We start from the raw sequence: 18,624 nt of genomic DNA, 5'->3' as shown, positions 1-18,624 counted from the left end.
GGCCGGGCCCCTGTGCCCCGGGGGGGCGGGCACGGGGAACCGCCTGCCCCGTTTATCCGGTAAGTGGACTGAAAGAGGAAGCACCGTTAAGACCAAGGTGGCAAACCTTGGTGGTAGTATCAAGTAAGTTCCAAGTTTGGAGATTATTTTGAGATGCGATCAATGAAGTTCCTGACTTTGCTCTTGCCAGCAGTTTGGGTCTTGGCTACAACCTGGAGGATTAGTTTACTAATCGTAGTTCACTGCAGAAAGTAAACCAGGCATGGTGATGAAGCCTCGAGCATGGGATGGACGTCATGTGCTGCAAAGTGCAGCATCTTGTATTTGCCAGGGACTAATGGCAGGCACATGTGCTGGAACCTGCTATGCCTTGGTAATAACCAGAGAGGAGATGGGGTATTACAGCCAGGTCATTCATGACAGTTTGTTGTGGTATAGTTGTGCAGAGGCAAATAAAAACACAGGCCTTGTTAAGTAAATTCTTCCCACCGACGTGAGGAAGTCTTAACTCTGCTGCACAACGCCAGAGTGCAGAGTGAGACCTGGAAGGACACCTGGAAGGTCTGGTCACCCGTGCCTCAAGAACAGGTGAAACCGAAGTATCAGAGCAGAGCTTTTAAGGGGATCAGGAGATCAGCAAGGGCGTTTAGCAGGCTGAAAATCCAGAGGAGCTTTGTAACCTCTGAGGGGCTGAAGGAGCCTTCCAAGTGAGAACACTGAGGAAAGTCATAAGGAAAAGAGAAAGATGGAAACATTTAGCAACACCTGTTGCAATAGGACAGGGGTAATAGTTTTAAACTAAAAAAGGGTCGACATAGATTAGATATAAGGAAGAAGTTTTTTACAGCGAAGGTGGTGAAACACCAGAACAGGTTTTCCGGTGAGGTGGGAGATGCCACATCCCTGAAAACATCCAAGGTCAGATTCAACAGGGCTCTGGGCAGCCTGGTCTACTGGGAGGTGTCCCTCCTCACTGCAGGGGGTTGGACTAGATGACCTTTAAAGGTCCCTTCCGACCCAAACTATTCTATGATTCTGTAAAAAGGTTAGGGCAGAACCATGCTTTATAATCTATGAAAGTACATTGCTGACATGGTTACCCAGCAGAGGCAGGTTTCGTCAGCACACTGCATTTGGCTGGCAGTGTATTGTTTGCTGCAGTTCACAATAATTGTCACTTTATCAGATACAGACCCTGCAAGAATCTTGTTTTGTGGGGATTTATGTCTGTGTCTTTAGGAAAACAGTAAAATTGTGTAGAAAAATTATATACAACTGAAGTATTTTTATGAAAGGGGAGAAAATGTTAAGAGGAAATGCTCTAGAGCAGATTTCTCAAAGCTGCAGGGCTGTGATTTAGCAATTCCCTCAGTTACTTAGGTAATACTCACTTGTGTAGAAGGTGTGGTTGAGTTTGTTTGCACTTAGCTGAAAGCTTTCTGCCTCAGCACAGAAACAACTTTTCCATTTTCATAAACAGAATGAAGAACAGTAACTGAGAAGAAAGGATATTAATAGAGTAACTTCTCTAATAACAGATTATCATTAAACTCATCCTTAAAGAATGTTTTGATCAAAAAGAAAATTAGAAAGCCCATCTGGCATTTGCTGTGGTCCAATAAAGAAAGGTACCAGCATGTTGTTCAGTCAAATGAGACCTCAAACATCACAGGTGAGAGTTTTTGTACTTTTGCATAAATATTTTTTAGATTTCACAAATAAAAATAAAGAAATATTAAAATAAGGTTGTAGAAGACCTCAGAGGAAAAAAATGTGCTTTTAACATAGTATATATATAAAGCACAGTTTTCTAGTTCATATTAATTAACGATTGCAGAAATGTTTAATATAGCTTATTTGTGTGGCTTGTAGTTACAGGGAAGTGTGTCATCTTTGTCGATACTTTGTCTGATTTTCACTAAAATTATCACTAGATATTAACAGTGCCACAACTACCACAGGTCTGAACACGCTCTCAGTGAACCTTGATCAGAACCAGCTTAATTATTCTTTTTGCAGGAGCATTTCTGTGCTTCCAAGGTAGCTAATATTATTAACAACTGTCAGAAATATTTTGAAATTTTTTTTCTTTCTGACAATGTCAAGTCATGGTGCTGTTTGGATCAAGCTTTCAGAGCTTTGCATTTTTTATGAGATAAACAAAGGTAGGCTTTCAGCTGAGAGATTTTTGTAATCATGACACTCTCCAGCGTATCAACTGGTTATGGTAAGATCTATGCATTGCTGTCACAGTGATACACAGCAGTAGCACAAGCTCTCTATTCTTTCACTTTCATTGTGGAGCTTGTTCTAATGTGACTTATTTTGATGTTGTCAGCTGGCATTCAGTCACAAATTGCTCTGTTCATGGCTGTCATTATTGTGAGATAGAGCTCCACTCTTCTAGTCTGTGTGCTAATATCAAAGGAACCATTCCTGCCTACAGAAATTGGAAGTCCACCTAAACAGAACAAAGTGTATAGGAAGAGGATTATAATACATCTACAGTTGTGATCATCTGTGCTTTTTTTAGTTGGTGGAGCTCCACGTTTTTTATGTCCCAGCAGAAGTGTGGAACTTCAAGCTGAATACAATTCCTGTAGCTCTTACTAGCAAATTTGTCTCAGCTGGATTTATAAGGTGAGTGTGGTCTTAGTTTTCATGTACGTGGTAGGTCCTTCGCGCCGCCCTTCAGTCATTTAGTCCAGCTGTTGCTCTACAGAGCACAATTACATCTGTAAGCAGAAACTTGTTCTCAAATTAAATTTCTGGAGGGTAAGTGGTGCATTATGTTTATTTGTACTGTATCAGGCTTAGCTCTCTTGCAGTCTTTGATGTAGACCATTGAATTGCACTTCCAGAGCAGTGATAATATTTCTGCAGAATAATTTATGTTGTAAAATCATAGTCGTATATTTTTTCTATCTCCTTGAGCCTGATTGTCAAAATCTTGAACTCTTTGGCAAGGGGCCAGCTTTAAGATAGTGGCTTGATGAAGATAGGATAGCCTGTCAGCTTCCAGGAGCAGGAATTTTGTGATCTGAGCTCTCTCAGTCCAACGAAAGGGCTGAAGCCATGTTTCTCAAGGGCAAGCGTTACAGCCCATGAACCACCGCATATATTCTTTCTTCTTCAGAAATATTTCTGAAAGGTTGCACAAAACACTATGTGTTCTCTCTGTTTAAAGGACTTAGTGAAAGAATACCCTGGTTCCCAGTCATAAGCTCAAACCTGGCACAGAGAGTTGCACTTTTAATATTTCATAATTTTGAAAGTTTTATTTATACTCCTAAACACTTTACTCACAAAATCTGTGTATGTGTAGTGTGGTAAGAAGTTATAGAAAAATCAAATAATGTAAATATATATTAAAACAAAGCTTTTACATGCACTTTGTCTGTTTCTGTGCAAAAGCTATCAATTCAGCTTAAAGTGCAGGGAATGTAGGTTTTAATTAATTTAAACTGAGGCCTGTAGTATCCATTTAAGAGAATGTTCTTTGTAGCTGAAAAGATTGACAGTGGTCAGGTATGAGCATGTAGGGCAGAACGTATTAATTCTTGCAGCTGCTTTTGTTGAAAGGCTTCTCAAAACCAGAGAAAATAAGTGCTGTTCTAGTCTGCAGCAGAGGAACAAAATACACATCTGGAGTGGTAACTTCAAATCATTTATTGTGATGGACATCTGTCACTGCCCTGTATTTTCTAGTGTAAATTTATATCACTGAGGCATCAAATTAAATTAGGATCCTCACTGATTTCAGTGGGTTTATATCAGCCTGGGTATTGTTGCTTGCTAATGTGTCTTAAATAATTGCTAAAAAACACTTCTCATTATAATCCAGGAGGGGGAACTCATACTCGTGTGGCTTGGGCATTGTTGACAGCTCTGTTGTTCAATCAGCTTGACAATCCTAATACTGTCTGAGTCATCTTAACAAAGGATTCCTAGGTCAAAGTACAGACCACTTCCATTAACCACGAAATTAGAGGAAAATATGAACTGTGTAATTCTCTGTAGTCCTGAGTTCTCATTCCCATGAATGTGATTTCTCAGCCTCTGTGATCTTTTCCTCATTCCTCACCACAGAAGCCATACTTTTCTTATTTCTAGATGAGATGGCTGCAATGATCTCTACTTTGCATTACTTTTAAAGGAACACCCTGAAGAAAATGACTCTGATGTCACTGTTTTCTGCTAGCCAGTGGCAGCAACTAACAAATATATTAGTGTACGTTCCTCGCAGCTGGACTGGCAAATAATGTTTAGATAAATTTCTGCCCTATTTCTCAGGCTCTGTATACCTAGATAGTTTTCTCCCACGATGCATTTTACTTACTTAGATGTTTTCGCTGCTGTTCGTAAATGCCTTAGGTTTAGGTTTCCTTGCTGGTTTGGACAGACCTTATCAGTGAAGGGTGTGCAGTCTTAGAATTGCCTCTGAAAGAGCTTGCATTTATTTGGTTTTGGAAGACCACTCAAGGGGCATATCTTCTCTGAGACACTAGCTTGAAGAAATTATAGCTCATGAGAGATATTTGAATTACAGATCATCTGTGTTCTCACGTAAGATCATGGAAGGATGTGTGTTGAATTATGTATCCATCTTTCAAATATGTCTTCATACATTTGAAATAAAGGATGCTAAGACTATTATCTGCAGCAAATGTGGGAAAAATGGCTGGGAAAGAAATAAGCAGGAGCCAAACGTGCAGAGACCAAGTAGTGTGGCCTAGATGTGTCCACTCTGCAGACTTTGATCTCCTTTGCTGCATGCCTGTGCTCCAAAGCAGTTTTATGATCTTGAGGCTCCTCTAAGTCCAGGGTGTTTGAAATAATGCAAAGGAAACATTGTAGCCCACTGAAGTACTGTGTTCGTGAGATGAAACTTAATATTTTTACTACATACTTAGGGTGTGAAATGAAGGCCTGTAGGCCTTCTTGAAAGTGCAAACAAACCTTGACAGGTTAATGAAGACCTGTTTAAGTGGAAGACACAGCACGTTCTTGTGCATAATGTTTACTGAGAATGGCATGTGCTGTCCCCCACGCTATGTCTGTGCATTGCTTGGAGAGTGATAGCTGCCTGGGCCAAAATTATTCTGACACTTCATCAGCATGGGTCATTAACAGTCTCAGGCCTGGATTTGTTCCCTGGTTTATCTTATATGGCAGCATGGGAGGAATTAGAATTGCTTATGTTGTGCTGCAGAGCTTTAGTGTGCCTCTTGCACATTTGGTTTTCTTGTGCAGAGATGCTTTTTATTCTGTAGTGATGTTTATACTGAGCTTATTAATATTTACATGGTTTCAAGTAATACATTAAAAGATGCAATTCATATTTATGTCAGCATTCTCATCCTCAAACCATGGTGGAAATGTTCACACTGCAGTATTTGGCTTTTATTTAAAATACGTTTACATGCACACACCCGACCGTAAACTTGTGTTGGAGAAGACAAAAGCAAAGGATTGTGCCTGCTGCTTAAAGTGGACAGTGATGAACTCTCCTCTAGCCCTGGGTGCTTGAGGGGATATGTTTTACAGTGCTGGACTGACCCAATGAAACCTTGTCACTTACATGGAAGTGCATGACTGTGGTTTCCAACGTTGCTGTTATTCATCTGCAGATAAGCAACAGCATTCTGAAGGAGTCATTTTCAAATTTCAACTACTTCCATATTCTTCCATTGTATGGGTTTCATAAATTATGAATATTGGTAGTTAATGTTATGGCAGCCCTTGTAATACAGTGTACCTGAACATGATACAATGTTCTGACTCTGCCACACCAAGACCCTCGGGCCTGTATGTAATTGGGTTCAGTTCTAGGACATAGGTCCCAATTTTGGTCATCCTGCCCATGCAAACCAGCACATATGGAGCATTATCTTCCCCCTCTTACTAACTAGCCATCATTATTTGATCTTACAGATGTATTAATGAATAACAACATTCTAGGGTGTCTCCTCACATCACATTAAGAGTGCTGCGGGAGAAGCTTGGAGAATACCTGGGTGGAGTTACAGTTGCAGATAAATTCAAATTTTTAAAATGCATTGGGAAAAAACTAGCAGTGGTAAGTTAATATTTTTTTTTCTTTAGTGCTCTTCTGTTTTATAATGTACATCAGAGATCTCATTCCTGCAGAGTAGATAATATCACATAAAGTAGAGATAATTTTTGGAGCACTGTTAGCATTTGGTTTTAAACATGCTGCAGCATAAGCTCTTGTCAGAGCATATCTAATTCCCCAGGTGCAAAGGCACAGCTGGACAGGTATATTAAAAATATCCTTTAAAGCAACAGGTGTAGTTAGTTGCCATCCAGTGAAAAGATGCTAGTTTTGATAAATCAGTGGATTAAATATGATAAATCTGGTTGCTAAAAAACACCTCAAACCCATATGGTCGTTATTACCTGTACATGGTTGGGAACATGACAGTTGAAGAATTTGCAATGGAAGCTGAATAAGTCAGAGTTCCTCTAATGGTTCCTGCTGTGACCTGTCCAAAAGCATTGAAGAGATCACTCTCTGAATGAAAACTTCTCTGGATGTACATTTGTGTTCCACTGTTTAGTTCAGTAATACCGTATGTAATAAGAACCCTACATCTCTGAATCATAACTGTTCCTCACATTGATTCTATATATATATCTTTATATCTTACAAAATATAGCTAAAGATTAAATAAACTTGAAAATTAGTCCAACTGAAAGTTTATTCTTGTAATACGCAAAGACTTAAGTCATTTTTGTAAGTATAGAATAATTTTTTCACATCTCATTTCACCTCTTTCTCACATATTTGGAAATTAATTACAGGCTGGAAATTTGGTGCCATTCTTGATTTCCTTTCTAGTTTAATTATCACTAAAATTGCTCTCACAGGAGACTAGAATAAATACTAAGTACTATGCAAAAAGTAGGTGGAAAAACATGAAGAGAAACTTAAAGACTGCGATACAATCTAAATCAGAAAATGTGCATTGTTTTCAATGAATTCAGGTCTTTTTAACTGGATGATAATAAGTATGATGGTATATTTTCTTCCCCACATAGTTCAGAGATAAATGGAAAAAAATTTCTAGCCTCCTTTAGAGTATCAGCAAATGAATAAAATATTTTATGTTAATAGAGAATTAAAGATAATGGTAGACGCATGTGAACATTTTTAGAGACAAAGATATAGTTTTACTTTGGGGTATTTACTGTTTCTTGATGTTTTACTTTATAACAAAGTGGAAAGCAATGAACCAACTGGTTTATTTGTTGTTTAGGGTCATGGTAACCTTCATGAATTACACATCCATGATCAAATATTTGCTGAGTGTTTTACCCCCTTAGTCTTCTGTTTTACAACACTAACAATGCAAGCAGAACTAAGAGCTGTGCCCTACTTGCAAGTAAGGGTTTTTAAATGAAAAAATAAACATAAACTAAAGTCATGTTAATTTGCTCTTTCTTTTCTGCGTGTAGCCTGCATGTCTAACAGTGAATCCATGGCATTGCCTGGCAATTACTGAGAATAGAACTTGGCCCCCTGTTTAGTTCAATATCATTATTTAAATGTAAGCTCAGATTTCTTCTCTTTTCCTTTCCTGGAGCACATCTTTCAAATATACATAGAGTATTTTAGACAGGACAACTCTTGAAATGTGAAAGTTTATCTCACACAAAGAATATGAAGACAAACAATAAATACAAGAAGACATACATTAAATATTTTGCAGTATTGTATTAAGTGAATAGAGAAAATTATGTGAGAATCAACATTTCTGTCCAGATTCAGCTTGAAGCAACTTTTGATATAGAAAGTTGAAAACTTTCTGTTCTTGTGACTGTTGGATCAGGTCCTTTGAACCATAAGAGAAAGGATAAAAAAAATATTCAGTACATTCATGTACTCTTGTGGGTCTGATTTAGATTTTGAAAAATAGGCAAAATGAAATCTCAGAACTATGTCAGAAAATACAAAAGCAGTCAAAGCTACTTTTTTCCCATGAGGCCAGTACAGATGATAATGCTTGTTATGAAAAAATGCAGTATGTAAAAATTGTAATAGAATACATGAATTAAGTGATATACAACATTATTGATAAAAAAGTATTGTATTTGTTATGCTTTTATTCTTTATCTTGCAAGGTGAAAGCAAAGCAAGAAACAGAACTGGAACTGAAGTCATTTGCTCCTCCTTATGTATGTATTGAATGGCTTTTAAGGTACAATTTTCAGAAATATTTCACGTTGTGCATTTTCTCTTTTGTCCTGTCTGATGAATAAACTGTGTATTTTAGGCACTTTATCCTGAATTATATTTATTACCTGGAGTGGAATACTTTGAAGATGTTTATCCATTATCAACTCAACCAAGACATCACTTCAATGCAGAAACTAAAAGGTTTGTTCATGGATCAAGATTACCCAGTCTTCCACAGCAAAAACCTGAAAAAAGCAAACCATTTTTAGAAAACATACAAAGTAAGCATCAACTAGAAAATCTGGAAGTGCACAGTCCTGTGGAACGGGGTGAGAAAGAACCTGTTCCAGTTTTGCACACGAACCATAAGCAAGACCATAGCAACAGGATTCAAGAAGAACAGATACAGTTTAGAGAAAAAGGTAAGATTAACTGGTTTACTGAAGGGGGATGATGAAGGAGAAGAAAAGTAAACATATGGTCAACACTAACAATAAAATAATATCTCTGTTTTATAATATCAATTATTATGCAGATCAAAATGGATCCGATGGATCTCTCTTCACACCAAGTCATTCAAATCCTGCAGATTGGGAATCTGGAAAGTGTGACATGATATTACAGAGCTCTGAGCAGAATCATCTCAGCCAAGATCAAAAAGACTGTAACACTCCTAAGTGGAATGACAGAGCCAAAGGAACTGCTTTTACTCTTCACATAAACCACAGTGATGAACAAGGCCAGGATAACCAAACACCCCGAAATCACATTAAATATCAAAAAGGTACAGATGTTCATTTTTGTCTTTTTGCTAAAGCAAGTGTTCTAAAAGGTTAGCAGAGTGAAGCTAAGTTTTAAGAAATCTGTAATTAAAGCACAAGTTGGAATATCACTATCAGAACAATATTCTGTTTTTAAAAATAATGATAATACCTTTCAAAGAGATGTAGTTTTAGCTTGTATAAGTCCTTCTTTATCATTGTGTACTGATATAGAATATTACTTTACTATCTTGCAACAAGCATGGGTAGGGCCTTCCCAAATCTTCGTTCGCGAAGCCTAGCCATGAAAATGAAAATACTTTACTATAGTTGATATATTTGTCTAATCTTAATTTGACAAGAAAAATTACTAATCAGCTACTATAAAGATTGAGGGGTAATGATCCCATAATTCAACAGTAAGTTTAAGTGAAAAAATCTTGCTATCACTTTATCAGGAAGAACATTTATTTGCTTTAACTTTCCTTGTCATCCATGACTATGTTACTGCTGAAGAGGAAATGTTTCCTCCCCTCCCTTACATGTAATGTTTTTTATATGTTTCTATGCTCTTGAACAGTGGCATTCCTAGAACTGACAGGGGAGAGAAGGCTTTGAGGGGACTCCAGGGAAAATAGCCCGGAAGTATGGAGGGGTTTAAAGCACTCATTGACTAGATCGCAGTTCTGTGCCAGAATAGAAGCTGCTGTTTGGACGATATCTACTAACCATTGCTTCATTTAAAATGGGGTGTCTTATGGATACTGAGGGTTATTAAGTCCCTGAATGGTTATATAATGTTCTTAATATTCCTAAATTTTTAGTGATTACCGAGAAAGAAATGACTGATACGTTTAGATTGGATTTGAATGACTGTGTCTATATTAACATAAAAATTGTAATAACAGTTGTTTTTGAGGAAATACTTTTGAGAGACAAGTCTTAATATTTGAGTAGAATTCTACAGTTAATGTAAAAAAGGTGACCTTTACTCATTAAAAATTTGCAATAGAGCAATTATTAAATGAAGCAATATTCAATTTTTCATAGGTATTGGCACCTCACAGATTAAAGTTAGAATGATTTTGTGGATATCTAGCACTTTTAACTAAGAAAGCAACAAATTGTATATTATATTCATTGAGGGAGTGTATTGGAAAAGGCTTTCATGAATGACTTTTCAGTAATTCCAGTTTCCAATCATGACTTGGCAAAAATAGCTTTGTCCCTCCATCATCTTGTTAACTGATATTAAGTATGAGATCACTTAATATACAAATATATATGTGTAAATGTATAACTGAATAGTTTTCCATAACTTTATTTGTAATTATGAAGGATGTAGAAGTGTCAGCAGTTTTCTTTTGAAATATTTATTGAATATATTTTAAAGCAGATAACATTAATTCATTAACATTTAAACTCAAAACATTTTGCTCTCCCTTTCTTTGGTTCTGGTTTGTAAGGGATCTTCAGTGTCTGAAAGGCAGAAAGTATAGGATACAGAATTAATTTAGGAAAGGTGAAATAATGAAGTAGTTTCTTTATCTGTGATGATGTTTCTTATACTAGTTACCAGAATTAGTCAGATATAAATTCTTAAAACAAAAATACCTGGGTTTTAATCTTTATTTCTTTCTTCTGTTATTCATGGAACATTTCAAAATCCTAGAGATAAGATTATTAGCTGTGTTGATTCATTGAATTTCCAATACAGGTTGGAAAGTCTAGGCATTGATAGTCAAAAGAGCTTGATTTTGGTGAGTTAATCTACATATTTTTGTCATCACTGTTACAGCATTAACAAACATGGAAAATAATGAGCACCAGACAGAGACAAAATTAAGAAGAGACAGAACACAGGATGCTGAAATTCTTAAAATAATGGAAAGACAAACTACAGAATATGTGCACAAAAAACAAAGGTTAGTAAATAACGAATCTTCTAAAATAATGGATAATAATAATTCACAGCTACAAACTTCTTTTACAGGCTACAAATAAATGAGAAAAAAACCATTTCATTCCATGAATTTTCACTTGCTTCTTTGATTTTATCTTCAGCTTGCAGCAGTACAGTACTAGGAAGACTATAGGTGATCTTGGTGAAAAACTGGATAATCAGGTAGGTTTTTCAAGGTAACATATTCCTAGTAATCTTGAGCAATATAGTCCTCCACCTAGAAACAGACTAATTTTATAAGACAGGTAACTCCTTATAAATATGAAATACTCAAATGTAGATTTGAAAATAATTGAGAAAAGTTAATTCATGCACTGCTACTTAGCAGATTTGTTAGTGAATATCAACTATATTTCCAAACAATTAAATCATCAGAAGTTATAACTCTGGTTATAATTTAACAGGAACCTATACAATAACTATCTCAGTCTTATTAATATTATGATTTATCTTTTTTTTACAATTTCTTGACAGTGATATTTTACTGGCTATATTGATGATGTTTTTATAATTTCATACGGGATAAATTTGTTTTCCCTCACACCAAGCAAAACTTCTGATAAAAAACTATAAATTCATTTAAAACATAGGTATGAATTAGTCATAGTATCAGAATAACAACATATTTAGGAAGCCTCAGCACCCACCTGCAAGTGCACAACATAATAGCCATCACTATTAGCTGTAGCCTGTAGCTCTTGTGCACAAGTGATGGTAGTGGAGTCGTACAAAAATAGTGATGAAATTGAAAATCTGCGATTACAAATTTTAGTTTAGAAATTGGCAGTTTTAAGGCCCCTAATTCCTGGTCTTGCATGGGAGTATCAGTAACTTGTGGGGTTCTGGACCTGGACAAGAACAATTAGCAACAATCTATGTAAGTGTTCAGTGTTCTTATTTTATTTGCAGAGGTCCAGCTGTTTTTAATTTAGTAATCTTGTGTATTGGTAACAGAATAAAAAAGCTTACGTGCAGAATTCAAATTGAGCCCTTCCATTCACTCTGGCCACTTTCAGGACATATGTCTAAAGTAACTATTCAGGATTATGGTTATGTACTTATAGTTGTGTCTTTTGAATCTATAGGCAGATGAAAGCAAGCAAAATCATCTTACTTGTCCAAACGAATACATTTCACCTCCTAGTCCACCTTTACTTTCTGTAAATCCAGCTCAAGTTCCTGTACTTCAGGCAGCAAGTGAGTATGATTCCAAGAAATTGCAGGGAAGTGAACATTTAATCAAGACTGAAGAGTCAAGGAAGACACAAATACCTACTTTACAAAAGAATTTGTACATACATTCATTCACAGTATTATTATAAATTTTAATTTATGGTTGGAAAATTCCAGGCATTTATGATTGCATGGGCTGTCCTAGAGCATGGCAGTTTCCCAGTGCTAGAAAACCCAGCTTGTGGAGTTGTGGATGGAAGGAGAAAAGGAGAGAGATGGGATGAAATACTGTAGGCTCAAGTGAGAATGGAGCAAAGAAAACATCTTAGTAGTATTGCTGAGGATCCTCTGCTGTGGTGGAGGAGGAAGAGGATAGTGAGAAGACAGTGAGAATTTGACCTATTGTTGCGGACTAGTTAAAGTCTGAGATGCTTTCCTCCTTAGGACCAGATGGAGTTAAAGGCAAGATTTCACTACGCTTAATGTTGCAATGTATTTTGAGCAGGAAATAGTCTTTTGGAGGCTTTTTTGGCTTCATAGGGCAAGAGTCTTCAATGTATGGAGTGTATCTGCATCTTGAGGATATAATGTTAGTGATACATTGTCTAAACATATAAAAGGATGTTTGCTTGTTCGTGTGTATATGAATGCCTGGATGCATGCTGGATTTCTGCCTTTTTCTGAAGTGCCAGCCATTTTGAAAAGTTAGAGATTAATTTATTAAAATAAAATAATTTCTACTGCTTGCTCTGACAGAGCTTTTGGCATGATTTGAGATTAGCATTACAAAAATCTTGATTGATCCTTCCTACTTAGAGTATTCAGACACTTGCTACATATAATTCTAATATCTTTAGAAAACAAGATGGCAGAACAATTGCAACAAATGAAGAAAGACAGAAGGCGTATGGAAAAAACTAGAGAAGAACTGATCAAAAAAGCTAAAGGACTACTGGAACAAAATAAGCTGAAGAGATACCATGGTATACTTTTAATTTATTTTGGAATTTGGAATGATTGAGAAATTATACTGAAACCAATGTGAAAATGTTTGTCTCCTTTTCAGTGAGCTTAATTACAGAGAGAGCAGTTTGCTGACTAATAGCTCCAAGAAGACTCATTTGTATAACAGGATGCTGAAAAATTCAAGGTTGCAATGTTTCCTTCCACTTTTTTTTGTGGCAGTCTTATAAATTTAAAATTATCCTAACTTTTATAAACTATTGAAGTTGTGTCTCATGTATGTGCAGTACCCAGAGAGCTACTACAGGCTGCTTCACTCTTTGAGGCCCAGGGTAGCTGATGTATTCAAATCCTGCCTTTAACTGGTGCTTACTGTGTTGATGAGGCTTTGAGTAAATTGCAGCATAAGTTTTGCATATCTCTAATGACATGGAAGTTGCAAGTCTGTTGTGACAAGTGTGATAAACCTCGGTTTTTAACAAGGTCAAATCTCATTCAAATTTTACAGGAATTTTCTTTGTAAAATTATTTCTAAGTTTATACTTAAAACTATCCTCCCTAGGTCACATTCCAGTTATAGAGAGATGAGATTTAATCATTATGAAGTTTTGAGAGCTTTCACTTTGTCCTTCAATGCAGCTAAATCACTAGACATCTCAACTCTTACAGGAGTTAAGGAGACAAGAAGCCAATTCTTTCAGTTATTCACCACAGCGTGGTGAAGTTGTACTTTAAAAAACCCAGACTTGGTTACTTGAAGCAGTGACTCTGCAGTAGCATGGAGGTGCAAGGCAAACTAATTTACCTTGCTGAGATAAGCCCTAAATGGCTCCTGCATTGTCTTACATTATGTTTTTCAGTTAGGTAAAAATAAAGGTTATTTCACAAGGATTCAAACAGCTTCTGCAGGTTTTTAAGAAGCGTCTCTCTACATTATTTTTATCTGACCTGTAGACTTTCATAAGTAAGTGCATGTTGCAAGCATGTTTCTTCACAAGGTATTAAGGAAAGAGCATATTCTGCAGGAACAGTGATCTAGTCTATATTTAATATCCTCCTAAGATTGCCATCCCGACAGTCACTCTCAGTTACATACGTACAGTCCCCAAGAGCTGAGTTCTTTTGGGTAAGTTTCAGTTGTTCAAATTCTGGTCATAAAGAGATCAAATTTTGCATAAATCTACAGTGCTACATTTTCTGTTACAGTAAAGCTGTGGACTTCAGACTGTGCTGGGCACAGCAGCTTCACAAGCCTGGAGCACTTCTGTGCAGCTGAAACCTGCAGAACAGCCAGCCTGAAGGAAACTTTGGGTTTGGGCCTTGTGTTTTATCTTGGTGGACAGATAGAACCTTTTGTTGCAGGTGCCTATGTGAAAACTCAGTTGCATTTACAGCGAATGTGATTTTAATGAATATCTTTCTCTAAACGCTTTTTTAAAAGAAACCTACTGCCATGTTTCAGTGTGCATTGGCCAGCTGAATCCTGTGAGATCAGCTGGTCAGGACTGTCTTCAGCAGACCTTATGATAGGTGAACAAGAACAAACAGTATTACTGTTTCACTGTGCAGTTCGTGAGGAATGGAAAAAGAAGTACTTTGAAACTAAGAAAGCTACAGTTTCACTGGAGGACACTTTAAACAAATTACGACAAGATTTAGAGGTTTACCACCAGAAATTGCTCTTGCAATTGGAAGCCAGAGATAGCCAAAACCGACCAAACAATACAGCAAACTCCAAGGTATTTGCTTGTATTATTTATTATCTCTTTTTATACAGCCTGTTGTTTTTTTTCTATAAGATATAATTTAAAGAAACAAATCACCAACCAATGACTTGTAAACTAGCTTCAGCAGCCAAATACCCCTCAATGCTCTGAGGTATAAAATTCCTAGAGCCCATTTGTCTGAAAAAGACTGCAGAAATGTTTGAGTCTGAGCATTTGATTCTTTCTGCTTCATGTTTGTACCTTCTTGTAACAAATCTCCTTCTGTTCAGTATGATTAATGATAGGCATGATATATAGTAATGATTAATAAACTGTTCAGTTCTATATTGTTCCCATCATCCCCAAATTCATATACAGAGGTAATGAAATTGGAAGACAAAACGTGCCTGAGGCTTTTGAAGTGGTTGTACCTGACCTTGTGCAACTGCAATTTTCTTAGGAAGGTCAGAGAGGGATTAAAAAAAGAAAAGATAAAAGAAAAAGGGAAAACATCCTTCCCAGTAGTGGTATCTGCTAATTTTCTCAATGCATTAATGGAACCCTGTTGTCAAATCTGAAGCTAGCCTAGGAAAAATAAATGTCCCTTTCTCGTGTATGTACAGTCTAAGAGTGTATATTATACTATGGTGTATTATTTGACCTCTCTTGAAATAAATATCTACAAAATAAAAATATGAATAGAGTTGACATTACATTATTTAGCTATGGTCAGATATGTTATTGCTCCTTTTAGGGGGTATATCAGGGGGTTTTTTTTAGGTCTCCCTGGCTATGCACAAAGAGGCCTTTCATGAAGCATATGTACAACTTAACATGCATCCAGCAGGTATGTACTGGCCAGCCCCCAGAGAAGACAGCCAGGATTTAATGAGCTGTTAGGCTAAGCACAAGTATGCTCTCCACCCCTCGTGAGCTACGTGCTGGCCAGGCAGGCATCAGTCAGGCTGGAAAGCAGGGGAGCTGGAAGGATTTTAGAGGATTGTTTCTAAGTGGTGAAGTAGCACCCAGTGAATGAAGAGATGTGGTAGTGCTGCACTTCAGGTTTTGTTGTTGTTGTTTCCCACAGAATTACACAATCATCCGGATTACTACAGTGCAGCATGAACTTGATCACCTGCAGAGGAAGCTAGATGATACAAAAATGAAACTCATAACAGAAATTAAGGTACTCTGCCTTTTCACTAAACCAGTCAAAATGTGACAGTGTGTAAAAAAAAATGAGATCTTCTAATTATTAGATGATGTAAATATTTGCTAAACATTTCTTGGTTTATGCTGTTAGTTTTATCATGTTAGTTGTTGCAACTTTATCACTTGAGTCAAATTGCTCCAGAACACCGGGTTATTAGATGATTTTGAATATATGGCATTCAAACAACTTAGATTTTCAAGATACTATGTAAGCTAAGGTTTACAATCTTTTTCATAAAAATCCCATTTCATTCAAAAGATAATTGAAAAAATACACTTGGTGTGGTAAGGCACTGACCAGTAGTAAATAGACCATGGCTAAGGCAAAAAAAAAAATGGTATAAAGGAAAAAACCAAACCAAAAACCTAAAAAAAAAAAAAAAGATAATGGCTGTCCAAGCAGATGGAAGTCCTCTTCATGTGCATTTTTCTATACCCGTGATGCCTACAGGTCTTTTTGCAAGGAAGATGATAGTATTGGTCTGTACACTGGATAGCTTTTCAGCTCTAAAAGCTTGAAATAGAAGTCTTCTTCATCACAGACATTGACCATACCTCCTGTTTACTAAAAACTCTAGGGTGGATGACATTGGATAACAAGGAAAGAACAATTAATTTTGCAGTTGTCTCCAAAACAGCAAGGCAAAGTACAGAAGAAAGCAGCGCTAGAACTAAGCTATCTAATTGGACATGTACAATTTTAAAGATGAATGATGTATCCTGTATTCAGCCATCCTGTATAAAACTCAGTCTTAGTTATATAAACCTATATGCATGTTGACTCAATAAAACTTCCTTAAATTGCCATTCCTTAAATTACTGATTCTTCTGCAGCTGAGAAAGCAGGCAGCATCTGATTTGCGAGCACTGAGAGCGGAACTGACGCAGAAGAAGATTCATTCTGCTTTAATTCTCCAGTACAGAAAATCAGGAATTTAAGAAGATGACATGACTTTAACATCTGTCAAGTCCACAAAAGCTCTTTAATATATATAGAAAATGAGAATTCGTTTATATGTTCTTGAAGTTATCTTGTAAAAAGACATCAGCTGTATAAATGTTGTGGAATTTGTATACTAGGCTACTGAGGTACTGCAGCTCACTTTGTTTTAAATCTTTCTCTTACTGTAAGATTAGTCAGCTGCTTACACATACAGTTTAAGCTAGTAATGTGTCTAAAACTAAGCTGTTATATTTAAAGTGCAAATTAGTGAATTGTGTAACATCACAGTGGTATGCTGATGTTCTTTGATTAACAAAATAGCTACTAAGCAAATAAACCTATAATCCATAACCTCCTGTTCTTATTTGCAGGCATGCACATTACATTTTTTGAAAATTATTAAAATACAAGTTCTGTAGAAAAACAGCAACAGTAATCCTTTATTTAGCTATTTACTGAAGTTATTTTTGTCAGTATAAGCATGCCTATCTATAAACTACCAATGTATTACTACTATATTATTATGAAATATAATCTCAGCTTATTTCATATCTAGCTGGTTTTGTTCCTTTACTTACTAGGAAAGCCAAACGGACATTAACTCTCTTCTGTAGTTAGAGGAAGAGGGAAGCTTTCTCTTGAACGAGCATAATGATGATCCTGGTTCAACCTACACTATTGCATATTCTGCTTTTCCCGAAGTCCAAGCTCATGCATGTGCCAAGATTAACAATTCTCTGAAAGAGAAATCAGAAACCTCTCCATAGTAACTTTTTTCTAGCTCTTCTGTTTGCCTCTTTGCAAACCAGATGTATTACATTAAGCAGAACAATAACATTCTAGGAATTTATCTCAGCTAAAAAGCTGTCAAGGCTGTATTTATTACTGGAAGTGAAACACTCATGGGAAATGGGTTATATGATGAGAAAATTATGCAGCTCTCAAAAGGACTAACTTAGAAATGTCTTGAATCATACCACCCATTATCCAATTTATTTTCTTAAAAGATAGGACTTAACAAAGATTTTTGTGCTGAAGTATTAAATTGACTATTAAAACTGCAGCCACTGTTTCTCAGTTCAGAGTTGAATCCCACATTCTCTATTTCAGAATTGTGTCTTATTTAAGATACAAGAGCAGGCAACTAGCTACTGGAAGATCTGAACCTAAATTTAAAAAAAATATAATATCAACTCATGATTCCTGACTGCTACAAGGAGGAGTTTTATTATTAAGTCATCAGGCCCTCAGTGAGGATTTTACAGGTCAGATATTCACTCCAGAAGACCTCTACATTCAGCAAATATCTCACAGTATTTTAGCATATAAATGTAAGTAGTAATACACATTCTCAAGTACCTATATTTGTGCAGAAACATACATATTGTATATAAAATTTAACAGTGTCTCCTCAAACCTACAAACCAATGTTCTAGTGAAAAGTCTTCTGATTTTTCAGGGGAATTTTTTTCTTTATGCAAGAGCAGTAGGCTTCACCTTCTGTTTTCCATCACGTGTAGTATCAATCAGTCAGACAACTCATGAAGTCTTCTAGTCTTTTCCTCAGTAGCCATTATGGTAGTGCTGCTATACTATGGGAACTATTTAGCAAGGGGAAAAAACCAACTCATTAAACAAAAAACCCAACTCAAACCAAAGAAACAAAGAACTCCCCAAACCAACAAAACAACAATAAAAACACC

At 36.3% G+C, this 18,624-nt stretch overlaps 1 protein-coding gene and 1 long non-coding RNA gene across 3 annotated transcripts; one reads left to right on the top strand and one right to left on the bottom strand.

Moving 5' to 3' along the window:
• The first annotated feature begins 37 nt into the window (after positions 1-37).
• Positions 38-17,345, top strand: SPATA1 (spermatogenesis associated 1). Of its 2 annotated transcripts, XM_018083783.2 has the most exons (14): positions 38-123; positions 1,481-1,672; positions 2,534-2,640; positions 5,962-6,079; positions 8,146-8,199; positions 8,298-8,622; positions 8,736-8,984; positions 10,760-10,886; positions 11,026-11,086; positions 12,010-12,121; positions 12,955-13,080; positions 14,630-14,799; positions 15,854-15,952; positions 16,813-17,345. In XM_018083783.2, the coding sequence occupies exons 2-14, from the start codon at positions 1,637-1,639 to the stop codon at positions 16,915-16,917; spliced, it is 1,689 nt and encodes a 562-aa protein (XP_017939272.1). In that variant the 5' UTR covers positions 38-123; positions 1,481-1,636; the 3' UTR covers positions 16,918-17,345. The 2 variants fall into 2 exon arrangements, with proteins under 2 accessions (XP_017939272.1, XP_017939273.1); XM_018083784.2 differs by lacking the exon at positions 8,146-8,199.
• Positions 14,812-18,609, bottom strand: LOC108641529. The gene is made up of 3 exons (XR_001922059.2): positions 18,419-18,609; positions 17,500-17,658; positions 14,812-15,913 (listed from the first exon to the last, which is right to left on the bottom strand). It is a non-coding gene; the product is annotated as an uncharacterized LOC108641529 (long non-coding RNA).
• Positions 18,610-18,624: the final 15 nt, after the last annotated feature.

The sequence above is a fragment of the Manacus vitellinus genome, unplaced genomic scaffold, assembly GCF_001715985.3.
Source record: "Manacus vitellinus isolate BGI_N305 unplaced genomic scaffold, ASM171598v3 scaffold_67_pilon, whole genome shotgun sequence".
NCBI lineage: Eukaryota > Metazoa > Chordata > Aves > Passeriformes > Pipridae > Manacus > Manacus vitellinus.
The sequence above is the reverse complement of the archived record's forward strand: the minus strand, read 5'-3'. Positions and strand labels throughout refer to the sequence as shown.